Source organism: Melanotaenia boesemani, chromosome 23 (genome assembly GCF_017639745.1).
Source record: "Melanotaenia boesemani isolate fMelBoe1 chromosome 23, fMelBoe1.pri, whole genome shotgun sequence".
Taxonomy (NCBI): domain Eukaryota; kingdom Metazoa; phylum Chordata; class Actinopteri; order Atheriniformes; family Melanotaeniidae; genus Melanotaenia; species Melanotaenia boesemani.
Window position 1 is genome coordinate 26,129,944 of NC_055704.1, and position 27,651 is coordinate 26,157,594.

Consider the following 27,651-nt stretch of genomic DNA (forward strand, 5'->3'; position numbering starts at 1 on the left):
CTCAGTCACCAGTCACTTATTTCTGTTTAAAAAAACTCAAACTATAAAACCATGATTACAAAGAGCCACCAAATGAAGCCAGTTTACAGGCAGAAGAACCTTTTTCTCTGCAGCACGTTTTGCTGAGAAAACTAAATGAGAAATTCAATTTAAAACCCAAAACATTTTGTTTTAACTCAACAATTCAATTAGGAGAGCAGTGTCAGGTTTTAGGATGCGTCCTCTTTGATGTGGGAAACATGGAGTGAGGCAGCGGGGACGCTCTGCAGCCCAGCATCCCTCTGACAAGCGCCGCTCACTTCCAGCATGTGTGACGCAATATTTGCCGTAAGATGCTTTTCATGCAGGTTCTGTAGCACAAGAAAGTTGTTCACAAGTCGCTCTCACCTTTAACAGCGATGAATAGTTTTGGACATTTTTAACTGCCTACGTGAACCTACACACTAAAGGATGCATGAACCCTTCATGTCAAGAACTCCAAATTCTCCTCCAGAGGAAGAGTCTACCAGCTTCAAGTAGGAGTGTTTATGTAATCATTCAGTGCTTAAATGTACTTTAAGATGTCCTAAATACTTCAGCAGGATACATAAGTAATTCTCAGGTACTGCAAAGTGTAGATTCTGTATTGTCAAAGCAAAGCCAGCTGCTTTGAAGCTGCCTACTAACTGAATTCCCTTCGTTCAGTCCCACAAAAATGAAGAGAAAATAAAGTTTTTTGTTGATGTTTGAGCAGATTAATGTGCATCTGCTCTGCAGCAGAGAGAAAATAAGTCAGTTCAGAGTTTTGATCTCCTCTCCTTTAATCACATTCTGTTTCCGTCCTCCGGATGTTTCCCCTCCTGCGTATGCACATGAATAACTAGAGTAAAAATAGTGATTGGCAGCTCGTGCACCTGTGCTCAGCAGTTTCTTTAGCGGTGCTGAGCACGGCAGCAACGCTCCATCAGGACATGAGAAGCCACATGTTTGCGGTGAGGTGTAATTTTGCTCCGGCGTGATTGAAAAGCTGCTTCCGCGCTCTGTGCTCGCTGTAAGTTCGATTACTTTCTGATGGACTCTCTGTGCTCATCCTGCACCGCTCTGACTCTTATTTTATGTATGAATAGACAAATAACTCCCAACTCTTGGAAAAGCCACAAATATAAAGAGGACTGATGCTGCCAATTTAAAAGCAGCCATTTGAAGGTAAATATCTGTTTTGTGGGCTGACTTTTATATGATTCCCGAGGAATCCTGACAGTCAGGAGATTTGGCTCTTTTGTGTCTTCTGTCAGGAAAGGAAGAAGTGGGGTCGACCGCTGGGATGAAAGCTAAGGTTCTTACTGATGTTGAGAGACAAATAATAGCTGCGAGCTGCATTCCCTGTGGCCCTTTGACACTTCCTAGCCTTGTCAGAAGCTTTCTTTATCTTAGCTCTATTGGAGAACGGTGTTCTTATATGACAACTCACAAAATCTGATCTTTGAGCCAAAATTTCAAAGGGAAAATGTTTTAGAGTTTTCTGTGGAGCTTTGATCAAAACACTCCTAAGAACACTTGTAATTTCTCAAAAAATATTTATGTTTTACTACAGAAAGGAGATAAAACTAAAAAAATGACATAAAATAAGCTTCAGTCCATAAAAACACAAAGCAACATATTTTTTAAGACACTGACATGATAAAACCATTTCTTGTTCTGGTTTTAGGTTTTAATTAAGAATTCGAGGCCTTATTCTTTGTGCTGTACCTTCAGCTCCTTTAAATGAGGCAGAACATCGAACATCTGAGCTTTCAGTGCTGCACATCATCTGTGGTTTCTTTCCTAAACCACATGATTAGAAACAGATGGCAGGTGGTCTTTTTATTTTATTTTATTTGTTTTACTATTCAAGCTGTGCAGCTGGGCTTTCTCTGTCAAATCGTGAGTATGAGGCTCTGATAAATCCTTTTCAGTGCAGTTCTGCAGTCACTTATTGACCTGCAGAGTTTATCTACAGTGTTTTCTAAAATAGATGATGGATGTAATTCATATGTTGTTGTGCATGCCGCAACCTGTACATAATCCCAGCATGGATGAGAACAAACATGCAAAGATGCTAATGTGCTGATTTCATTGCTTTCCTGAGTTCAACAGATCTAAAAATCTATGTGGCTTTTAAAACATTTTTAAAGTGGTTGTTTGCTGTTTCCATGCAACATGTACAGATGCAGTGGTGCATCTGTCCCTCCTCTTCACCACAAACTCACACACCCACACAAACGCTGCAGCTGTGATGGAAATGAAGTCTGAGGTGGTTTAATGATCAGGTTGTTGTCTTTTCTCTTTCTGTTTGCTTTGCCAGTTAATCTGTTTACCTGCCTGTGCACCTGCTGTCTAATTTTGGTTCCATTTTGACTGCTAATGTCTTACTTATGTTTGCTGGATTATCCCTTATTTTGCATTTTGTTGAACTTAACCTGCTCAGACTTCATTTTGATTGTTTGTCTTTGTTTATTCCACCTGTTTGTGTCCACAGTTTGCATTTGGGTCCTCAAAATATACCCTGAAATCATTCATTCAGAGATGCCATACAGCTGCTAGTAATATCTATTAGCATTTATATGTCATATAATCCAGTCACAGATGCAGATATAGGATCTATAGAAACTCCTACAGTCACATTAAGACCTGCACTAAAATCCAGCTGAAAGCTCGTCCTTTTTTCATCTCCACTTTCCCAGTATTTGTTCCTCTGGCCAGATCTTATCGACTGGTTGAGATTCCCCACAAAAGCACATCCTCACACACATACACACACACACACACACACACATACATGTTCTCTCACATTGTATCCCTGACAATACCTCCCTAATGTTTCAGCTGTGACAGGAGCAGGGCAACGTCCATTACGGCTGTCAGCCCACACATTCCTGTTGACGCGATCAATATGCGCCCACCGCTCGGCTTCAGACATCCGTTCCTAGAAGCTTCTGCTGCAGGGAGGTAGCTGAGACCTTTACTGACATCTGCAGATCCAGTGGGAGTTTTACTTGGTAATGCTAAAGCAAATTTTAGCTGAGTACACAAGCTGGTCAAAAAACATGCTGAGAGTGTTCACATCATTAAATCCAATAAAATTATTTCTTAAGAATCTCGATTTTTTAATCATATTCAACCATATATGTTTCTCTGACACTTATTTATGACTATTTGCAGTTTGAGAGTAGGTATTTACTTAGAGAAAATAAAGAAGTTGCAAAGTTTTGGGGTCTGATTTGGAAAGAAAATGATATTTGATGGTACTAATAGCTTGTAGGAGGCAGTACAGAGTATAGCAGCCAATTAGAGACATGCGTGTGTGTTCATGGGAGATTACAATGTCCAGGAGACAGCAAGTGATCAAGCTTTCTTCATAGACCTGAATCCACACCCACAGGATGAGTGTGAATTTGACAGTGGAGCTCTTTCGGGAGTCTTCAGGTACAGTGCATGACAACAAAGCCTCATCACCTTTAAGGGCCTTGTCTCCAGTCAGCTTGTTAACAGCATGCGTGCGACACTGTGCCAGGCGTGGTGGCTACAGACTATGCTATTTCCAACATGTCAACATCTTCCCCAAGTGCGCCCCAGTCTTGCAGTCCTACAGAGATTTATCGAGGGGTTGCATATCAAATGTGCACCGTGGCAAGTAGTTAAAGAAGAGAAGCTGCCTCTAGAGCTGTGCTATTTACAGAAACACCTCACTTACAGTCCTGCATCAGTAACGAGCCAGTGTCTGAGATCCAGCTGCAGGATCTCGTGGGGTTTTATATGAACATCAGGCCACTTTAGTTCCTTTTTCCTCCCATTTCTTTTATGTGGTTTATTTGTCATTTAAAAGTATTACAATAACAGAAAGTGAGAGTAAAAGCACGGAAAAGGTGTCATCTTTAGATGATTCAAATGCTGCTTAATAAGACCATGATGTATGTAGTGCTGCAGATTGCTCCCAGCTGTGCTCTCCCTGCCTCTTCCACAAATTCCAAATGTGTTTTGGAGTCAAGTCTTTCATCAAACAACATCAAGTTTAGTCAAGACTCTTCAGCTTCCCTGAAATTATTTTTTGCCATGATTCACTTCAGAAGTTGGAAACTCTTTGTTTTAATTCTGGAGTGTTTCTTTACGAATAGAGGACATGGTTCTTGTCAGGGAGCTGAGGTTGTTCCCCATGCTTTGTTCCATCTCATTTTTACTGTTTCTTTTCTTAGTGTCCTAAAATTAGGCACCAAATGATCTCAATTTAGGATAACAAAGGTGGATTATGGTTTGGTTTAGTGAGATATTATAAGATGCTAAAGGCAAAGCAGGTTTATTTGTCGAGCACATTTCATGTCCAAGACAACTCAAAGTTCTTTACATAAGACATTAAACTATTACATCAAGGTGCAGAAATAAAACACAAAAAACATTTAAGAACAAACTTAAAAGAAATGAAGTGAAACAAGAAATACATCATAATTATCATCATCACAATCTCTGCTAACTCTCTCTGTAACTACGGCTCCGTGATGTACCGCTGCCTGGATCCGGCCGGTTAGCCACCGTCTTTTGGACCAGGCAGGAGAAATGTCACCTTTCATGTTCCGTCCTTGTGTTTGTGGTGTGATAAATGACTTGACTTTTACACATTGCTGTGGTTTCCTTCCTCATGTGAGACTGTGGTGAGTTGAAAGGCAGAGCTGCCGGTAGCCCCGCCCATTGGAGAACAGTGGACCAAACCACTCTGAGGAAGAGGGGGGTCATAATCTTTCAACAATTAAAAAACACAGGATTTCTGCCTAAGGTTTAGTTTGAACTCTTGGGAGGGAAAGCAAGCTTGATCGGATTTTCTTGGTCCACTTTGGGCCCCTTAGTACCAACGTGTCCTGGTTTAACCAGCACAGCCTACCTGAGTATTGTTGCTGACCATGTCCATCCCTTTATGACCACAGTGGAGCATCTTCTGATGCTACTTCCAGCAGGATAATGCACCATGTCACAAAGCTCAGATCATCTCCAGTTGGTCAAGAAACCAGTTGAAGATGAGATTGAACCTGGTAGCAAGCTGGACTTCATAAAGTGACTGGTGAGTGTATATTCTTTAGAACAAACATAATCCATAATCCATATCTTTGATCTTGGATCTATATAAATGAAAACTCTTTTGACTGTTAGTTGCACTGACTTGCATGTTGCTGGTGTCATTGTGGGCTCTGAGTTTGCAGAGGAAGTTTCTTTTCATGATACATGTGTCTGGATTTTGGGTTGGTAGATGAGGCAACATGGATTGTCATGACTGTTACCATGGTAGCATTAGCATTTAGCTCAAAACATGGCTTTGTGTTTCCTTTAAACACACTGACTGGATGTTGCCGCCTCTAGGTTTACACGTGTGCTTCCATGTAGCTCTGAAATGACCATCTTTTTACAAATATGCTGTTGTCCCAATTTCTAAATTTCAATAATTTTTTTGCGAATAGCTTGTCAATATCACCTAGACTTACTGTACTCATTATGGCCAAAATAATACCTTTTCATTGGAAAATGATCAGTTCCACAAAAAAAGAAGGTTTTTCCTCAATAAAAGCATGACTGATTTTGAGATTTTAAGTAGATTTTACATTTGTAAATTTGTGCCATATCACTCCTGGACGCCTCCCTGGTGAGGTGTTCCGGGTACGTCCCACCGGAAAGACGCCCCGGGGAAGACCCAGGACACGCTGGACAGACTACATCTCTCGGCTGGCCTGGGAACGCCTCGGGATCCCTCCGGATGAGCTAGTAAATGTGGCCGGGGAGAGGGAAGTCTGGGTTTCCCTGCTTAGGCAGCTGCCCCCACGACCCTACTCCGGATAAGCAGAGGAAAATGGATGGATGGATGGATGGATGGATGGATGGATGGTGCCATATCTTAGTAAGGACTGTTTTTTAAGCACTAGTTTTTTTTTTTGTTTTGTTTTTTTTTCTGTTGTGTTGACCACTAACAAAAACTCAATGTCAATGTCTAATTTGGCATCTTATCATTTACATTGCTAAGACAAAAAAAAAGATGCATTCATAGTTTTTCTTCTTATCTACTTTGCGTCTTAGCAGATGAAGTTGGAATAAGAAAATCCTCATTACACACAAGGTGTCACCTTTTCTGTGCCTTGTTTGCAGCTCATTTCCAGTTTAAGTGGTTGCTTGACCGAACAAGCTTGCAGCAAAATGCTCCATCACAACGTACATACAACACACACACACACACACACACATACACACACAGAAGCAATTAAAATGTGTGATTTGCATATATTTCTCCTCAGGTAACCACAGCTTAGCTTTACACTGAAATGGAGTCTTAGTCCCATCATTAATGTTCAGGGGTCATTGATGAGATTTTTTATTCTTGTGCACAACAGCTGGTGGTTAAGTCACAACATCTTATCTGTCTTTAAAAAGACCCTAAAATAAAGCTCTACGGCTTCCCGTATAAATTCATGTTATTTTTGTTCTGTAGAAACACACACATCCTCTCCTAACCTGATCTATTGTCACTGCCATATCTGTCAAAGGTTATAGCTGGTCTTAAAGATTAAGACCACAAACTGCTCAAACACCAGCTTTCAAACCAAAAATCAATGTGTTTGAGCTCTTTGCTGGATGAAACAAGACTGTGTGTTTTTCTTCTTAAAGGATCTAGATGGGAAGAGGATGCATGTAAGGAGAGGGGCAGGTCTGCATTAAAGCATGTGAATAAAGAGACACAGTCACTCAGGTGTGAGTTTAATGAACAGAGTCTTCATATTTTCACAAACTGCCTCAGTGGGTTCGATAAAGGAGCATTTTCATGAAATATGAATTAGAAATATTGTTTTTTCAATGCCCAACTTAAATAAAGAAAAAAAAAACTATTACATTTGACCTGTTTTGCTTAATAATACCACAGTGAGAGTGCTACCCCAACCCGATGCTTTAGCAGCTCTGGGAAGGCAGGAAACAAAGCGCAGAGCGCTGGAGAAAATACTGAGAGGATTGAGAGGCTCCATCCAATGAGTGATTAGAAGCACTAAGCCACGCCCACTGCACATCTGTACAATGACATCAGAGTCCAGTGCACTGCAGCACACAGACAAGCCCTTTTATGTGACTGATGTGCAGGAGGGCTTAGTAACACATGAGGGTTAAGACAGGCTCACTATGCAGCAAAGCAGAGACTGTCGCTGGTGAAAAGGTCACAAAGCTGCAAAATAGTTGACCTGAAGCAACACGATCCTTTATCTTTCAATATTAAAACCCAAACCGTGCATCTCATTTCTATAAGCAGCTCTTGTTCCCTTCTCCCTTCTCGTTGGTGTAAAATAAATTATGAGATGATGCTTGAATTCATTGGAAGCAGTCACATACACATCAGATTGTTTGGCACCGTACAGTAAAAGTTCAGTGCCAGAGCAGAAACCGTGATTTATGAGGTAGAGAGGATGTCAGACTGCGCTCTGTTGCAGATTTATGATTAATGTCCCGTTCACCTTCAGTTTTCTACACTCGGAGTTTCTCTTTTCCTTTTCTGGCCTTTTCCGTGTCCCCTCCAATCATTGTTCAGACAACATGTCATATACACAGTCACCACCAAAGAAATATACATGGATTCAAAATGTCGTCACAAAAATGCACCACAGTGTTTAGATAGTTAAATTAATGTGCACTTTGACTTTACACACATTTCAATAAGAGTACATGTTTTTCTTTTTGTTGTTTTTCTATCTTGCAGTCTAAACTCAGTCCACACTCCTTCAGCCTCACTCATCAAACACGTGTATATATACAAATACAGACAGAGTCCTCTACAAGGGGCCGTTTGAGACGTTATTCAGAATGACCCACAGACACGTGTGACACTGAAATCATTCACACTATAGCAAAATTTCTGAAATCACATTTCACTTGTATGTATGAAAGGAATTCTACTAGTGTGTGAAAGAGACTAATTTCTCTTGAAAGGGAAGTAATTTCAGTTGAAAGAAAAGTCGCGTATAGAAAACAGATGTTAGTACAGCGTAATTCTTCAGAAAACATTACTCTCAGTATTCTCCAACTTCTTCCTCTTCAGTTTGTTTTGCTCCTTTTTTCAACTGAAATTTGTGAGATGAACATTATCATGTTCTCCTCCAGAAAGCAATAAAAGAAATACAATTAATGAAACAAAAGCAGAAGGAAAATGCAAAATAAAATAGATAAAATGCAAGAAATAACGTTAAAGACTAAATTAAAACAAGATTCCAGCTTAAAGAACCAGATCCAGATCTGGACTCTAAATAAAAACTAGTCCATGCAGCAGAGAACAGGTGGGTCTTTAACCTGGATCTAAATAAACTGAGTGTTTCAGCTGCTCTGAGGCTTTCTGGGAGTTTGTTCCAGACATGTGGAGCATAGAAGCTGAATGCAGCTTCTCCATGTCTGGTTCTGACTCTGGAACTGATAAGAACCTGGATCCAGATGACCTGAGGGTTCTGGTAGGTTCATACTGGGTCAAGAGGTCTCTGATGTATGTTGGTCCTAAACCATTCAGAGCTTTCCAGACCAGCAGCAGAACTTTAAAGTCTATCCTCTGACGGACCAGCAGCCAGTGTAAAGACCTCAGAGCTGGACTGACGTGGTCCACTTTCTTGGTCTTAGTGAGGACTGGAGCAGCAGAGTTCTGGATCAGCTGCAGGTGTCTGACTGATGTTTTAGGTTGAACCTGTAAAAACTCTGTTACAATAATCAAGCCGACTAAAGATGGAAGCTGGACTAGTTTTTCCAGGTCCTGCTGACACATCACATCTTTTACCCTTCATATGTTCTTAAGGTGATAGTAGGCTGACTTTGTGGTTCCCTTAATGCGTTTATCAAAGTTTAGGTCTGAGTCCATTAATACACTGAGATTTTTCCATCGTCTGTATTCAAACATATGTCATTAATGACATTTTTCAGAGCATCTCGGTGCTGAATTGTTTCAAGAAATGTGCTCAGTGCAAGACTGCTGGAAACACTGTGGTAATTTAAAATAGTACATCTGTAAGCGGTGCTGTAATGCTGCCATGGAAATATACCAAAAACAGAGAATAAGACATGGAGCATGAATAGAAACTCCTTCCACTGGCTGACGCTTATCCGGGGTCAGGTCAGCAGTAGCCTAAGCAGGGAAGCCCAGACTTCCCTCTCCCTGGCCACTTCTTCTAGCGTGTCTGGGAGAATCCTCAAGTATTCCCTGGCCAGCCGAGAACTGTATTCCTTCCAGCTTGTCCTGGATCTTCCATGGGTCTCCTCCCACAGGGACGTGCCTGAGCCACCTCATCTGGCTGCTCTGCCTTAATGTACAAAATATACACTAAATACTGAAATTATTGCAGTGAAGTCATATAGAACAATCTACACAACAGTCCATGAAGGAAAATACAAAAATAAAAACACACTAGAGAAAATTAAGCTAATCATGGTCCCTTCTAACCTCCCACCTTGCCCAACCCCTCTTTTTAACCTCTGTAAGAACACTGTGGATTGAACGTCTCACTTTTAAAACACACGACTGTTAATGTAACAGCCAAACTGCTGGTACTGAATAAAAGATCCCACGGAAGCAGTTTTATGTGAAACTTGGTTTTAAAAAAAAAAGAAAAAAAACATTACTTTTATCAACTGACTGGTGATAGCTGGAAATTATGATCTCAGTACAGATGAATCCTGTGAAAAACAAAAAGAAAAAGTCAGATAGCGGGGTTCTCTTCTCGCTCAAATCAAAGTCGGTCCCTCCGTCATCTTCCCTGGAAGGTATCTGAACGCACCCTGGCTATAAAAAAAGAAAACTGCTGTGTCCAGATGTCTCTTAGTCCAATGCTTGCAGCAGACTATCTGTCATTTTCTTTGGCTCTTTCTCCATGAAGAGTTTCTAGAGGGCATCAAAGGTACGTTTCACGTCTTTGGGATAGCTCGAGCTGAGGGCATAGATCAAGCCAAAGAGCATAGCACATGCATGTGCAGTTGATGGGAACTTATTTAGGGCTGCTACATCTTTAATGACAAATTCAATGTCATAGGGTTGCTTGTGATGATCTATCATATATATTCCTTGTAATAATATAAAAATAATCTTCAAATGTTTAAAAAAGTCAAATCAATCCATAGAGTAGTTTTATGGTTATGGTATAAAGCAGGGGTATTCAAGGGGCAGCATGGCTCGGTGGGTAGAGTGGTCATCTAGTAGCCTGAGGGTTGCCAGTTCGGTCCTCCACCTCCACAGCATCATCACTGTTGCTCTGTCAGGTGAAGTTATGCGCACATTGTGGGCAGTGGGGCCCGCTTCGGACAGCCATGGTAACCAAGGAAACAGGGCTGATGATGCTACTTCATGAAAGAAAAAAAAGACTTTCCACGTTTCCCGTTCCACATCTGTGGGTTATTACTTTACTGTGTACAGCTGTGAGAGAATCAGGAGGACTAATTACAGGAACAGAACAGACCAAAATAAGCAACTACACTCAAGAAAACAAGCCCACAAACCCACGGCTGACGATGTTTACAAGCGACTTTACAGAAAAACGAGCTTGTGCTTGTAACGGGCGGATTTAACAACGCTGCTGCCGTTCTCTGGCCCAGTCGTCTGTATCCCTGCTTAGTTTTATCTAGCTGGCTTTCTTCCTCCTTCTAGTCTTGTTACCTTAAGCCTGGTGCACACATAAAGACTATCGGCTGTTTTTGTCCTGATTTTCCTCCTTCTCGACCAAGGACGGCCAGCGCCCGGTTATCTTACGTCTTATAAGATTTTCCTATAAAATGATCGTGTGTCCCAATAATCAGCTCTGAAACGGGTCATGGCCGACAGTCAGAAGTATTGAACATGTTCAATATTTACAACCAAAACTCTTCCTGTGTGAGCAAAGCCGACGACTCCTGAGTTGCGACTGTGTGGATGGGGATGTGGAACGGAACGTAGCCAATCAGAGAGCTGGCTGGGGAGCAAGGAAGACAGTCTGTGTTCACGCCGTCTCCAGTCAGTTGTTTCTCCCAGTTCTGGATTTCTCTGTTCGTAGTCGTAAGACCACCATCATTCCCTCGTCCTGTATGTCCTCTTTCACGCTGGGTGATGGTTTCCCGGTTGTTGCCATGTTTCTTCTTCTTCATTTTTGTTAGATCATGTGAGATTTCTGGCTTGGAGGACTAGATTCTGGATCAGCTGCAGGACAGAATCGTTATGTGCGACTTGTTCTGTGATGAGATTATCAAACCAAACCACACACAGAACCATCAAAACTGTTAAATTACTGCCGATTGTTTATCTTCACGTGTGAGGTCTCAAACAGATGTGTACCATGTGTGTTCCAGGCTTTAAACTCTGGTCTGTCTGTGCTGTAGAGGCGTAGTTTACCACCGGGAGCCTCACAGACTTAATCGGCTGAGTGTATCACGTGAAATTGGCCTGCATGTTTCTTGACTTCTGCTGTGAAGACTATAAAAGTTGTGCCAGTTAAAATAAAAGCACCCGTCAGAATTTATATTTTAGCACTGGGTTCATATGGGACAGGTTCTGGGTCCAGATCCAGACCGCCATCCACTAAATAGTTTGTTGTAATTCTTCAAAAGCATTTCTAAATTTGGGTGTACTCATTGTGTCTGCCCTGAAGATGCCTCTCACTGAACTGTCCTCAAGTTTCAGCCAATCAAAAGCCTCCATTTTGGACCCATCTGGAGCCCCTCTGCTGCCTCTCTCTTGGCACCAACACTTCCCAGTATGCATCTCTTCCTAAGTGGTGGGAACAAAAGAAAGCTTGATTTTTTGGCACCGGTGAAGCGTTCTCCTTTAATTCATCCTAATCATTACACCTGGGGACGTAAAAGCATTTTGTTGTACAGCATCATGTCACATGGAAGGTCAGTCCCACGCTGAATGTGTCCGACTCAAAGCTGCATTTATGAATTTTCTTCGCTTCATATTTTCAGGTTAGGGGAGCAAACTTTATGTAATGTCCACTCCCCAGCTAGAAATGACGTTAACTTGAGATGTCTGGAACATGACTGAAGTTTCCCAGAACCAAATCCTTGACAGAGTGCCGGCAGCAAGTTCGACCCCTAATCAAGCTCACTGAACTGTGCCAACAACACCCAATCAGGTTGGAGCATGAACTCTGAGCTGTTCCCTTTTGTGATTAAACTAGATTTTATAACTCAATAAAAGCTAAATGCTTTGCATTTGGATCCAATTATCACATCCTCCTTTATCAGGATGTAAAACGTTGACACGAATACCATCATGAACTTCAATGGACCAAAAGGTCTTTTTATATATTTTACTTTAGAGAGGGTGCTTGGTGCTGCTCAGCAAAGAATTTGATTAAAACTGTCAATAAATGTGGATTGCTCTCATGAAAAGACCACTTAATGAGAGAAAACTGGGTTTAAAAACAAGAAGCGTTTGTCCTAGTTGGAAATCTTTTAAAGTGGATGTGCTTTTCCTTTTAAAAGAAAATTACAGATAAAGGCTGCCTTTAGTCAGCTCGTCTTAAACTGGTCAGAACAGCTTCTTTCCATTAAAACCTTAAAGTGTGTCAGAAAAGGAAATCAATATAGGCCTGCTGAATTACATGGGAACATTAAAGTCTGTAGAGATGTGGAAAAGCCAGCGAAGGGGAGGCAATATGTTTCAGAAGAGGCTTGAAATATTACTTCACAGTCTGTTAAAGGCTCCTCTGGAGAAATAACTGACAGACAAAGGTCAGTGAAGTTTGACAGCATTATTTAGACACCTCAACAACTCAGGCAGCAAATCTACTGCTGATTTTAGGGAAATCCCACCATCATCATCCTCCCTAAGAAGCCTGATGAACGTCCATATTGTCCAATCAGTATGTAGCTACACAAAACTTAGATTCATTAAAACACAGTTTCTCATTTGTAAAACCTCTAATCTATTTGTGATAATGCCAATAAGGCTGATTTGATAGGCTTTTTGGGCTCTAAACCACACTAACCTAGGTCCTGATCAAAAGCTAGAAGACTTGAGATGTTCAGAATGAAATATTCCACACACACACACACAGAGAGAGAGAGAGAGAGAGAGAGAGAGCTTAACACACACACCATGCCAGATTGCTGGCGTCCAGAGTTTTTCTGGCAAAAAAAATAAAATAAAAATAAAATAAATAAATAATAATAAAAAAAATTAATAAGCTGATGTGTGCGCTAATGTTTGCTATCGTCACGTTTTGGTGGTCTTACATTGGTATGAGAGGAACGCAGCTTAGCTCTCAACCAAACACATCACCAACCAACCAGAAGTTGAGTGTCACCAGGACACAAACACAAGAGAAACCACTGATATCCTGTAGAAACTCAGTTGCAGTACATCTTAGCACTGCTTGGTGGCGCTAATGGGTCAGTTAGTTGTTAAAGTAGATTAAGCAGAAGCTCAGCTAGCTGCTAGGCTGCTGGGAAAGTGAACAAAAAGGTGATGATGGAAGTGACCCCAATCCACCCGAAAAGCAAGTTAAAAATAATTAGTTGAAAGGTTTAGTAAAGAAAGACGACGAGCGGAGCGCGGAGAGCTAATGCTGGTGGGAAAGCTGTTATTAGATTATTATTTACTATGAATTGGCTCAAACTGATTTTGTGAAGTGGTGCTATAAAATAAAGCTGAACTGAGCTGAAGGCTGGTGGAATGAGCTTTTGTGTTATTTTTAGCATGTTTGTCGGTTTGTTGTCTGAGCAGGTTCAGACAATAAGCATCAACATGATGATCTCATTGCATCATGTCATGTATTTGACAAGCTGTTAAACCGTGACTGTATTTAGTTTAGTTATTGAATATAAATGAAACTAAGAGACAGATCAGTTAAACTAATAGTGTTTGGACCATCTTGTCCTGGAAAAATTGAGCCCCAAAGACATGATGAACAGGATGAACACCCTGGTCTAGATGCCAGAAAGCCCATTATGTTTATCTTTATTTGCATTTTCAGAAATAAGATAAAAGTTTTATAATTCATTGACTGTTTTTAATGAATCTGTCCAGATCGAAAGAGTCTCAGTGGACTTTATTTAATCTATTTAAGGTCTTCAAAAAGCATTGCTGGAATGGAAACCAGCTCCTGCTTCCTTGATAGGTTGGGTTGATAACTTACTTTTTGTGGTCAAATTATCTTTTTTATTTCTATTTTTCCTTTAAAAAAATATTCTGCAAATATTAGCATCATGTGTTGAACAAGCGACCTCTTCTGTCTTGTTGCCTTAACCCTGAACAAAAGAGGCTGAATGTTCAGACACCAGCATTTTTTTACTCCGTTATTTATTTTATTTTCTACAGTGAACAAACAGCGAACGTGTGTCTGCTGCCAGCATGTTGTTGGCTGAGCACGGCTGTGATGCTCTGACTGATTATTGGTGAAACCAGAGGAGGGAGATGGGGAGGGGGAGGCGATAATCCGCGCACAGACGGAGCCATCCTCGCCGCCAGCAGAGCTGCGTGGAGCGGGCGTGGGGAGAGAATGGAGCCGCTGGGTTCTCCCTCCGTTCACATCGCTGAAACACACAGAAATTAATCACTTTCACGCGAACCGGGGCGTGGAGGAGGAGCGGAGAGTCACCTTGTTGTCACTTTTTTTTATGGTCGTGGTTTTCGTCACCTCGAGGGAGCGTTGCGCATCTCACCGGAGCGCTCCACCTTCTGATGTCGGGAGCGCAGATTCGGGTCACAATCTGGAGCAGATCCGAGTTCCTTTGAAGGATCCTCCGTTTGGCTGATTAAAAGAATAAAAAAGGATAAGTTCTGGATCGTTTTGCCCATCAGAGGGATTATGATTTTCTCAGACATGAGTACGGGGACCAACTCCCCGAAGGTGCATCCGCCGAATGGGACGAGGTTTTACACGTTTCAGGCAAGTAAACTGCGTGTTTTTACTCCCTCAGGGGCTTTTCACGCACACGCCAGATGCTCTGCTTAAAATTCTGTGTCTGTTTGGTCAGAACTTTGTATCAAAAGAACAATTGTGTGGTTTATAATTTGGCACATTACGCGAGCTTGACAGATCAATGAGAGTTGGGTGTTTCCTATTTCCCACCTGCGGGCGTGATTTCCCCTTTTCCAACTCAACCCTCGTGATGTTTTTCTAGGACTGCGTGGTGGATTCGCAGCGCAGTCTGCATAGTCTGACCGCCCGGAAATAGTCATAATGTCAAAGAAAATTCCTGCGCACAAAGTCACAACGAGAAGCGCTAGAAACTGTCTTACATGCTACTGGCCTCGTTTAAAATAAAGAGAGAGAGGAAAGAAGAATTAGTTATTGCCTGTTTGTAAATAAAACATCTGAAAGTGAAATCAGAAATAAACTTCAGCCATGCTGCGTTATGGTGTTTAAATCACTATAAACCTGCTATATCTGGGTTTATTCTAGGCCTATATTTCTTTCCATCATCTGTTTTCTAATACATAGATACCAGAGTGGTTCACGCTGATTATGGACCGCTCGAGCATATTTTAATTCTGCTCTGAACCGGTGCGTGCATGGCAGTGAAGCCTTGTCAGTGGATATTGATTGAATGTGCCTTACAAGCAAGTCAGTACTTTGTTTTTATTGCAGGTGGAAGGAAGGAAAAGGGAAAGCAGCTTGCTTTCTAAGCAGAGTAGAAACGGGTTTGTTTTCCTTCACGTGAGCTGTGGAGGCTTAGTTTTAAATGGGATTCTTTTTTATGTACAACCCCAGTTCCAACAAAGTTGGGAGACTGGAAAATTTAAATTAAGACAGAATACGATGATCTGTAAATCTCATCAACCCATTTTATTCCCAGTAGAATATAAACAACATATCAGATAATGAAAGTGAGACGTTTCACCATGTGATGGAAAATCTGAGCTGAATCTGATGCAGCAACACGCCTGGAAAAAGTAGTTCCAGGGTGATGTTTGGCATTGTGTAAAAAGTAGTTCCAGGGTGGTGTTCTGCATGGTGTAAAAAGTAGTTCCAGGGTGATGTTCAGCATGGTGTAAAAAGTAGTTCCAGGGTGGTGTTCTGCATGGTGTAAAAAGTAGTTCCAGGGTGATGTTCGGCATGGTGTAAAAAGTAGTTCCAGGGTGGTGTTCTGCATGGTGTAAAAAGTAGTTCCAGGGTGATGTTCAGCATGGTGTAAAAAGTAGTTCCAGGGTGGTGTTCAGCATGGTGTAAAAAGTAGTTCCAGGGTGGTGTTCAGCATGGTGTAAAAAGTAGTTCCAGGGTGATGTTCAGCATGGTGTAAAAAGTAGTTCCAGGGTGATGTTCAGCATGGTGTAAAAAGTAGTTCCAGGGTGATGTTCGGCATGGTGTAAAAAGTAGTTCCAGGGTGGTGTTCAGCATGGTGTAAAAAGTAGTTCCAGGGTGGTGTTCAGCATGGTGTAAAAAGTAGTTCCAGGGTGATGTTCAGCATGGTGTAAAAAGTAGTTCCAGGGTGATGTTCGGCATGGTGTAAAAAGTAGTTCCAGGGTGATGTTCGGCATGGTGTAAAAAGTAGTTCCAGGGTGATGTTCGGCATGGTGTAAAAAGTAGTTCCAGGGTGATGTTCAGCATGGTGTAAAAAGTAGTTCCAGGGTGATGTTCAGCATGGTGTAAAAAGTAGTTCCAGGGTGATGTTCAGCATGGTGTAAAAAGTAGTTCCAGGGTGATGTTCGGCATGGTGTAAAAAGTAGTTCCTGGTGATGTTCATCACGGTGTAAAAAGTAGTTCCAGGGTGATGTTCAGCACGGTATAAAAAGTAGTTCCAGGTGATGTTTAGCATGGTTTAAAAAGTAGTTCCAGGTGATGTTTAGCATGGTGTAAAAAGTAGTTCCAGGTGATGTTCAGCACGATGTAAAAAGTAGTTCCAGGTGATGTTTAGCATGGTTTAAAAAGTAGTTCCAGGGTGATGTTCGGCACGGTGTAAAAAGTAGTTCCAGGTTGATGTTCAGCATGGTATAAAAAGTAGTTCCAGGGTGATGTTCAGCATGGTGTAAAAAGTAGTTCCTGGTGATGTTCATCACTGTGTAAAAAGTAGTTCCAGGGTGATGTTCAGCATGGTGTAAAAAGTAGTTCCAGGGTGATGTTCGGCATGGTGTAAAAAGTAGTTCCAGGGTGGTGTTCAGCATGGTGTAAAAAGTAGTTCCAGGGTGATGTTCAGCATGGTGTAAAAAGTAGTTCCAGGGTGATGTTCGGCATGGTGTAAAAAGTAGTTCCAGGGTGATGTTCGGCATGGTGTAAAAAGTAGTTCCAGGGTGATGTTCAGCATGGTGTAAAAAGTAGTTCCAGGGTGATGTTCAGCATGGTGTAAAAAGTAGTTCCAGGGTGATGTTCAGCATGGTGTAAAAAGTAGTTCCAGGGTGATGTTCAGCATGGTGTAAAAAGTAGTTCCAGGGTGATGTTCAGCATGGTGTAAAAAGTAGTTCCAGGGTGATGTTCAGCATGGTGTAAAAAGTAGTTCCAGGGTGATGTTCGGCATGGTGTAAAAAGTAGTTCCTGGTGATGTTCATCACGGTGTAAAAAGTAGTTCCAGGGTGATGTTCAGCACGGTATAAAAAGTAGTTCCAGGTGATGTTTAGCATGGTTTAAAAAGTAGTTCCAGGTGATGTTTAGCATGGTTTAAAAAGTAGTTCCAGGGTGATGTTCAGCATGGTGTAAAAAGTAGTTCCAGGTGATGTTCAGCACGATGTAAAAAGTAGTTCCAGGGTGATGTTCAGCATGGTATAAAAAGTAGTTCCAGGTGATGTTTAGCATGGTTTAAAAAGTAGTTCCAGGGTGATGTTCGGCACGGTGTAAAAAGTAGTTCCAGGTTGATGTTCAGCATGGTATAAAAAGTAGTTCCAGGGTGATGTTCAGCATGGTGTAAAAAGTAGTTCCTGGTGATGTTCATCACGGTGTAAAAAGTAGTTCCAGGGTGATGTTCAGCATGGTATAAAAAGTAGTTCCAGGGTGATGTTCAGCATGGTGTAAAAAGTAGTTCCAGGGTGATGTTCATCATGGTGTAAAAAGTAGTTCCAGGGTGATGTTCAGCGTGGTGTAAAAAGTAGTTCCAGGTGATGTTCATCATGGTGTAAAAAGTAGTTCCAGGTGATGTTCAGCATGGTGTAAAAAGTAGTTCCAGGGTGATGTTCAGCATGGTGTAAAAAGTAGTTCCTGGTGATGTTCATCACGGTGTAAAAAGTAGTTCCAGGGTGATGTTCAGCATGGTGTAAAAAGTAGTTCCTGGTGATGTTCATCACGGTGTAAAAAGTAGTTCCAGGGTGATGTTCAGCACGGTATAAAAAGTAGTTCCAGGTGATGTTCAGCATGGTATAAAAAGTAGTTCCAGGGTGGTGTTCATCATGGTGTAAAAAGTAGTTCCAGGTGATGTTCATCATGGTGTAAAAAGTAGTTCCAGGGTGATGTTCAGCACGGTATAAAAAGTAGTTCCTGGTGATGTTCATCACGGTGTAAAAAGTAGTTCCAGGGTGATGTTCAGCATGGTGTAAAAAGTAGTTCCTGGTGATGTTCATCACGGTGTAAAAAGTAGTTCCAGGGTGATGTTCAGCACGGTATAAAAAGTAGTTCCAGGTGATGTTCAGCATGGTATAAAAAGTAGTTACAGGGTGGTGTTCATCATGGTGTAAAAAGTAGTTCCAGGTGATGTTCATCATGGTGTAAAAAGTAGTTCCAGGGTGATGTTCAGCACGGTATAAAAAGTAGTTCCTGGTGATGTTCATCACGGTGTAAAAAGTAGTTCCAGGGTGATGTTCAGCACGGTATAAAAAGTAGTTCCAGGTGATGTTCAGCATGGTATAAAAAGTAGTTCCAGGGTGGTGTTCATCATGGTGTAAAAAGTAGTTCCAGGTGATGTTCATCATGGTGTAAAAAGTAGTTCCAGGGTGATGTTCATCATGGTGTAAAAAGTAGTTCCAGGGTGATGTTCAGCGTGGTGTAAAAAGTAGTTCCAGGGTGATGTTTATCATGGTGTAAAAAGTAGTTCCAGGTGATGTTCAACACGGTGTAAAAAGTAGTTCCAGGGTGATGTTTATCATGGTGTAAAAAGTAGTTCCAGGGTGATGTTCAACACGGTGTAAAAAGTAGTTCCAGGGTGATGTTTATCATGGTGTAAAAAGTAGTGTGGTTCAGCATTGTCTTGCTGAAATCTTTTTTTGGAGCGACATGTCTGGAAAAGTAACTGGGAAAGTCAAGAACAAGAACAATTGGAGGAGTATTTGAAGTAAAATCACCATGTCGGATGTGTTGCTGCCATCAGATAAAAATAAAAATATTTTCCATGAAATGGTAAAATGTCTCAGTTTCAACATCTGATATGTTGTTTTTGTTCTATTGGGATTAAATGATAGTTTGATAAGATGTGAAAAACATTGCATTTTGTTTTTATTTACATTTTATACCACCTCCCAACTTTTTTGGATTGGAGTTGTAGAAAACAAACATCTCTTCAGCTCTTATTATTTACGCTCAATAAGACACTGCATCATTATCTTTCTACCTAAAATCATCTCATCAAACATTTCATCCATCTGCCCTTTAACTATGAGCTTCTGTGGCTTAAACATTAGAAGATTTTACTCTCCTGTTTTTGTCAGTTTTTCCTTTTTCTTCTCACATCATTAGTCCAGAAAGTCTCCCCGGGGGCTTGTACCTGTTGTAGGAAAAGTCTCATATCAGAAAATCAAAGAGATCCTGGCTCACAGAAGATAGTTTCAGGAAATCCCCCTTAACCGTCGGGAAAGTTGCTGCTTTGCTGCTCAGCCCTGCAGTAGTAATATGATGCATTGTTGCACTGTACTTGCTTGTACCACAGCTGTTCTCAGACTTTATTGGTGCTCATTTTATCAGATTGCTCTTCCTAGTTTGCAGGTATAAATTGGCTGGAGCAAACTGAATGAAATTGCAAAGCAGGTTTCTTCCCTAAGCTTCAGCTGCGCCTTCTGGGTGATAAACTGTCTGCTGGTGTTAGAGTGACATTCTCTGAAATCCCCCCTGTGGGGAAATGACTGGTTCTCAGTGCTCTGAAGCCACTGGACCATGGTAGCTGGGTCACAGCAGAGTCTTAACTTCTCAATCTTTTTGATGTGACACAAGTTTAATGCTCAGAACAAGACTGTGCTGCATTAGGAAGTCATGGAGATACGCTGAAAACCCCTGCTGATGGCCATGATTAAAGCAGGAAGTGTTCATGTAATGTCATCGTCATGCAGCGACTCTTGCTGGAGAAAGTCAGTCGAGACGGAGCTACAACTGTTCTGCTCTCTGGGTTTTTTTTCTGGTGAGAAGCTGGAAGTCTTGTGGTAGTCTTGTGAGTATCTAGACTAAAACATTTTCCACTGCAGGTTCCCGCTTTTATGCTAAGAAAACAGTGATGTTTAAAATTGAGTTAGCAGTATAATGACTGAATTGTCTCTTTAGTTAACGTCATCTGAATCATGCGACTCTTAGTAAACTAAATAAAACATCGCCTCATCTGCACTGCACTCTGTAGCCAACTGTTATCTGATGCTGTCTGTAACTTATCCTTACATTCATATCTCAAGATATGCAAGTCAATTTGTTGTTTTCCATCTCAGATTAAAGGCTTGTAGCTGCTCTGAGAGAGCAGAGGAATTTATTCTCTGGTCTTCATGGGCCTTCATCATTAGTTTATTTCTATAGTTTGCAATGCTAGCATAACAGCTGTGGCATCCTTAAATTTGCAGCCTTGCAAAAGTACTTGTAGCCCTTGATATAACATTAGCTTTAGCATGTTTAGCTTCATGTGGAGTTCAGGATACACGTTTTCTTTAGAAAGTTTCTGTTCTCATTAAACTAATGCAGCATCTGAGCTAGTTGTACCATCAGAGATGATGTCTGATTGGGTTGCATTTCAAGTTGCTCTGCCTTCCTACACTCCTAAATGAGGTCTAATCAGGTCTTTCTATCAAAAACTTTTGTCTTATTTGTGGGTATCCTGTACATCTGCCTTTTACAAAGGAAAACCAAAACAAAACAAAAACGAGGTAAATCAAGAGAAGCATCACAATCCATGCAGCCAAAGACCTGTTTTCATTTATTTCTGGTTCAGGGACTTGATCAAGACTCTGGAAACATTAAGATGTTCTTGTTTTGTTAGAAAAGAACAGGCTCTTAGCTGATCTACTGCAGTAGTCAGTTCTGCCACTGGCTCAGTTAATAAAAATCTCTTTTCATTTAGAAAAATACAGTTTCTTGTCATTTTGGCCATTCCACCCATCTCTAACTTTTATACTGGAAAAAAAAAGTTGTTTTTTCTGAAGACTGCTCCCTCTTTGTGGAATTAGAGCCGGCGAACATCCGACTACAAATGTTTTCATTTGATTTGCTGTTACTGACGTTTCATGTTTATGATTTTATCATGTCTGTGACTCCAGGGTTATGGTACGTAATTCTTTATATGTTTTCTAGGAATCAGTATAATTCCGTCTTTCCTGATGCCCTATGCTGATACTTTCCAACCAGTTTTGACATTTATTGTTTTGGATACTATTATCTAGCAGCTTCAGCGGAATTGACGTATTATTTCCACTTGCAATGAGACAAATTTACAGACTCATCCAGGGGACAATAACAATATCTCTTTTTCCATTTTGAGTGGCACTTTGACATGAAATCAGTTTCTTCATAATTACCCAAAAGATTATTATAAGTTGCTTTGTTTATGTCCTTGTACTTATATCCATTGTTTGTCTCCCTGTCACACAGTTTGTACGCGCTGAGCCTCCTGAAAAATGACACATAATTACTGCCCAGTGTTTTGCCCTTGGGTTTCACATTAGCTCTCCATGTGATTTAATCTCTTTAGTTAAAAGCCTTTTTCTTGCTCTGTGCTAGATGCTTTGTTTTCCACAGTAACGGTACACATGACCCTGTGTCTTCCAGCAACAGAGGGCATTATTACAGAGACGGGGTCATGAGTTAATTGAAAGAAACTGGATAATAAGACGGGAGTAAGAATGAAAAACTAATCTCATTAGGTTTCAGGCAAACCTGTGCTTATGTTGGTAGTTAACTTTTATTCATATTGTCAGATGTATATCATATATGGTAAGGAGATGTTTTCATTTTACTAAACTGGTATTTCAGACGTTGATGGCTTTAGAGATGAGGTTCATCAGCCTGAACTAAGGCTTTTAATCAGACCTTCCTTTAACTGTCTGACTGAGGGTTCCTGTTCAGGCCTTGGCAGAAAACGTGAATGATGTGTCTGCATGTTCTGATTTTAATGGAAAAAAAACTGCTTGATGTTTTCATCCATGCAAAATGTTTAAAAGTTTTATTTAGTATATTCATGATGAATACAGGAATGGGAAATAGTCTGTTACTCTGTTAAATATACAGGTGCATATATTACACCTACATGCTTAGAAGCCCAACAGACACATTTATGAGTGTAAAGGGAGGTTAGCAAAAGTATGGATGGTCCAATAGTGTTCTCACCGACACTTTTTGGGGATGATCATGGTCTCTTTGGGTGCTTATGACTTAAGCTTTTGGCTCAACAGAAACCCTTGAGACCTGATTGCTCTGGTATGAGATGGTGCCAAAGGTGCAGTTTACCTGTGAATGGAGATCAGGAGACATGGTGCTTAAAAACAAGGATATTCAGCAGCTTCCACACAATAACACGAGTTGTTTAAGTACAGTGTGTGTTAACTGAACAGCTTTGTAAACAGCTGCAGAAGTGAACGTCAGTTGTATCTGCCTTGTGTCCAGCTACAGTAGAGTTTCAGTCCGACAGCAGAGCATCAGTTACAGACCAGGATGCAGCAGAACATGGATCCGTCTTCTTCCGGACTACAGGGCATTTCCAGTTTTAAACAGGAATTTTTTTGTGACTGGAATCTGCTGCTGTGTGGGGAGGTTTTCATCCAGTGTACCATGAGCAGTACTTTCCAAGTGATGGACAATTCCACGCTGAAGAAGCACTACTGAACCTTTCCCTCTAACGACGGCTAAAGGCTCATTTATGCTCTACATTAAGATGGATATGGAGCCTTCTGTTTGTTTCCTGCGTGTATAGTTTGTTTTGTATTCAGGCTCTTCCAAGCCTGCTTCCAGCACCATCTGAAACAGTAGGGGTGGTGCTGAGCAGAATAGTTGATGTGTGAACAGTTACAGGAACAAAGAAGAAGCCGCTTTGTTTTTAATGGTTGTGCAGAGCACCCCTGTCTGCAGTGCTGCCTCTTTTATGTCTCTTAAATGAACATTGAGACATTACATTCTGCCTCTACTCCGAGATCTCTCCAGCCAGTAAAAGTCAGTCTGATGTTGACTCTTGTCTTATCTCTTGAAATGAATGACATGAAATATTGTTTATTTATACCAAAGGAAAATTACAATTCCGTGTTCTCTTTTTTTCTCTTTCTTTTCTGGTTTACTCCAATATCTTTTCCTCTCGTAGTTCTTTGATAAATCAGCTGTGATGTGCTTTGAAAATGGCCAGTGTGTTGATAGCCAGTTGCTGGTGTGTGACGTGGTGTGTAAAGTGAAACGCTTCTGTAAAGTGACGGGGCGTCTCAGAGGAAGAAGTTGTGAAATGTGGTTTGTCTGGACGTGCATGGCAACGTCGGCTCCAGAAATATACATAATAAATGTCACTGGTCCATCAAAATGAGTCGGAAACACACATTTTTGTGGTCAGAAAGTCACACAAAGCGACTGGTTCTATACGTGCTCAGCTTTTGTAGTTATTTACATAGAACATGCAGCTGTATGTCCCCCCTCTCGAGCACTGTTTCGGAGCTGGTCAACACCCCCAGGGCAAGCAGCTCCACACACTGAATTCAAGCGGTGTTGTGGTTCTGCACTTTGAACCCCTGGGTTGAAGACGACTCCAGCCCACAGCAGCCCAGTCGTCATGTGTGGGCTTCAGAAGCACACAGAGGCCTGGAGGACATGATCATCATTCTGTGACAGAAGACAGCCGTTTAAATGAGCAGAATTTTTTTCTTTCATTAGAAATCTCCCAGTTAATCCCCAGGCAGTTTTGTATGCGTTGATATTATATAATGACAGTAATATGAATAATGAACTGAATTATTTAGGATTATAATACTTTAACCTTAATTGGATTACAATAGGATCACAATTACTTTGATTGAACTGGGTTATAATTTGATTGATTTGGTTAGTATCCTTAAGGTGATTTTTGATGTAAATCGGAGCTATACGAATAAAGTTAATTTAATTGAAAGCTTGTGTTTGGTTCATTATAAATAGGTCTGCCTCCAGCACTGACGTGATGGTACATCTTGATATTTCCAGTGCACACAAAAAGAAGAATGGATTTATAAAAACTATTAACAGATTTGATTTCTTAAGTTTAAGTGTTTACAACAGAGTTGTAGTTAACTGTACATCATTGCTCATACAGCACTAATCTGAAAATACACAGAAGGAATGTTCTTTCTGCAGCTACTGATCACTAGGAAATAAATGGAAAAGTACCAGTGTGTATTTGTTAATGCTGGTAGCATGATGTCGGCCAACACTGAACACCTCCTGGGGGTTGAGGAGAATGGTCGCTTAATTCTCTGTCATTTCTAAGAACATTCAAACTCTGTGGCTGTAGCGCTGTGTGGTCATGACAACCATACTGGTCTAAAGTCCTGTTTCATAAAATAACTTGCTCTTGTAAGACAACAAGAGAAAGACAGTGAACCCTCCACCGTCTCCTCGTGCAGCTCAGGAAGGAGGATTGAAGCAAAGAGAAGATTTGATGCAATCCGTTGGTTTATTTTTTTATAATTGGAAAACATGGTCTCACTTATTATGGACTAATGCGGATCATTTAATGGAGTTGTTTTAATTGGATTGTAATTGGACTACAGTGGATTGGACTGAGTAAGACTTTATGTAAAAGTGCCTTGAGATGACTTTGTAGTGATTTGGTGAAGTACAAATAACAGAATTACACTTAACTGAATCTAAATGAAATACAGTCATATTTAAAACCTTATATCACGTCATGGCTCTATCTGTAATTTGTCTGTAATCAAATCCTGTATTTCTTGTTTTTATACTTTTTGAGAGCATATGATCAGGACTGTAACAACTGCAAAATACCAGTTAGTTGAAAATAAGTTCAAGCCTGATTTTAATAATCAGGTGTTTTAAAAATGCAGGTATGTGGATATTTTTTCAAAGTCTGAAAACGTTGAAGTAGATGTGTGTTATATTCAGATCGGTGCTTGAACACACAACTGATAATGCTCTATTTTTTGCTTGCAGCCATGTGACGCTACCAGATTAAATCATTACTGAAAGATTTGCAGTTATTTTTATGCTTTTCATCCTGTTAAACATATTGTGGATGTAAGTCACCTCTCTATCTATGCCAATGCTTAATCTTGGAAATCCCCGTTCGTGTTGCACGGTGACAGACTAAATGCGAGGTCTTGCCCTTTTTGATGATCTCTGCATTCAACCGACTGTGGCGACACCGCAGTCACATGATGCCGCGGTCATGCTACAGGTTGAAGAACAAACTGGAAGCTTTTTTCACCGGCTGTGCATCTGCCTGATCATCACAACTATTTCTGTTGCCATTTCTATTTCTGTAGTGATCTCACAGTGAATGTAACCATGGCAACATGCATGAAAACACACAAGACTGTAAAGAAAGAAGGAAAAGGAGAAATTTGTAACTGATGCATCACCCATGTACAAATACACTCAGTAACACCACCCAGCTGTGGAAGCAAGCTTATCACCCCCAGCTGTCTCACCCAGCCAGCACCCTGTCACACACTCCCCCTCCCTTCCTCACATTCCCCACCCTCCCTGTGTCATGTGTGCAGGGATGAATGATGGAACAGCGAAAGGTGGTTGTATGCAAATTGCTACACACACGACAAATTGATGCCCAGGCGACAGATTGAAGTCAGAGTGTTTGACCTTTTATTTTATGTGCTGACACATTGTAATAGCCTCCAAATGTTCCCAACATCCTCACCAGCACACACTCACACAGTCCTCCCTTTTAGAGCGTGTCTGCTGAGTGATATGTACACATGTGTATGTTGTTGGCTTTGTCCTATTTTCTTGGTCTTTTTTTAATCAGCCCTCGTGCATTTAAAAATCTGGCCGGGGCAGATGGGGAAGGGAGTTTGACCCACTTTGATGGATTCCACACCGATTAAAGGGATGAGCGTGCTTTCGAAAGCAAGAGGCCGATGCATACCAGCATGTGTGGACGGGTATGTGTGTGAAGAAGAGACGGAAAGAAGTGAAGGATAAAGTTCACAAATCGTTAGTCTTTCTGTGAAATGCATGTAAAAGAGAAACTAAACCGACCTCCTCTTAACATGAGTTTTTACAGGAAACAGTAGATATGAAGATGGAAATTGCACTTAAGAAGTTTTTTCATCAAAACCTAAATAATGAGAACGTGGATTGTTTTTTTCCCTTTGATAATGAAGCTAATTTTGTTGATGGACTAATCAGTAACATTCTGTATATCTTTGTGTTTTTTTTACCCTGATTCCCGGCATTCTGTATGTCTGGAAATCAGAGGAAAATTACAGAATTCCCAAACTACCTCAAGTGGGACTAACATATGGTAAATACCAAATATAAACGTGGCACAAAAAGTAAGGAAATTAGTGTTCGGGGGATTATTTCTTAAACTATTTGAAAGCCTGTTTATTTCACAGGCACATGGAGCCATATTTGTAAGGAAAATGCATTTATGTGATGAGTAGCAGTTGAGTATGTGGGTTGTGCCATGGAAAACATTCCACATTTTCTCTGTCAGTAACAAACAGCTGATTGTGCTGTTGCTTTAAACTTCTGGTACCCCAGCTCCTGACAGTCGAGAGCCAATCAGACACCTGATTGGCAGCACCTGACGGTGTCATCGACCCTGCCACAGTCGGCTGGTTTCTGCTTCTTCAAGCTTCTGTTCTGCAAAACTAAGCTGTAGAGTTATTTGGAGTGAGCCTTGTTACCATCTCCATGTTGAAGGCCAGATAATGGGTCATGTCAGTCAGGCAGCAAAGATGAGACCACAAGGAGACTGCTTCCTCACTCCAGCGCTTGGTACAGAAACCCCTGCTGTAGAAATGACATTTGTCTGCAGACTTCGATCATCCAGACCAATAAACATTACTGAACGAGATCAGTGCTAGAAATAAGGGTTGGTTTGGCTTTGGTAGCCAAGATTTGGCAAGTCTCCTTTCTGCTGTTCGTCCCACAGATGCATTTTCCTTACAAATATGGCTCCATTTAAAAGATAAATAAAAAGCCTAGAAAGGTTAGATTTATTACCCAGTAGCGTTCTTACAACAGAGAAATAATCCACCACTAACCTCCTGAAGTTTTACACATAACATTTCCTATGAAGATTTGCCATTTGCATGAAAATCCCTGCGTCTACTAGAACAAATAACATTCCTGGAACTGAAGATGTTCATTGAATTATTTTAGTTAGCAAATAAAAATGTAAACAAATACTAATAATATTCAGTAACATATGACACAACTCATTAAAACAGACCTCAGATAAATGAAATAAAATTTCTCTAATTTTAACTATTTATGATGAAAAATGAAGACAAAGTGAGTTATTATGAATGCACAGATCTTTCTTCTCTGGCTTGTTTTAGCTGTTTCTGTTTGAACTATTTCATTTCTTTTCTTGTGTATTTTCTATTTTTAGGCCTGACCTGATGCTTTG

At 40.8% G+C, this 27,651-nt stretch overlaps 1 protein-coding gene across 6 annotated transcripts in view; it reads left to right on the plus strand.

Annotated features, from left to right (window-relative positions):
• Nucleotides 1-27,651, plus strand: part of ppfia2 (PTPRF interacting protein alpha 2) — a 211,515-nt gene that overhangs the window by 77,990 nt on the left and 105,874 nt on the right. For 2 of the 6 annotated variants that reach the window (XM_041977033.1, XM_041977035.1), the window contains exon 1: nucleotides 14,508-14,867. The exons of the other annotated variants lie outside the window; for them this stretch is intronic. In XM_041977033.1, coding sequence (XP_041832967.1) covers nucleotides 14,787-14,867 — 81 coding nt within the window. In that variant the 5' untranslated portion in view covers nucleotides 14,508-14,786. Of the gene's footprint in view, nucleotides 1-14,507; nucleotides 14,868-27,651 lie in introns of those variants that run through there. 6 annotated transcript variants of the gene reach the window in all.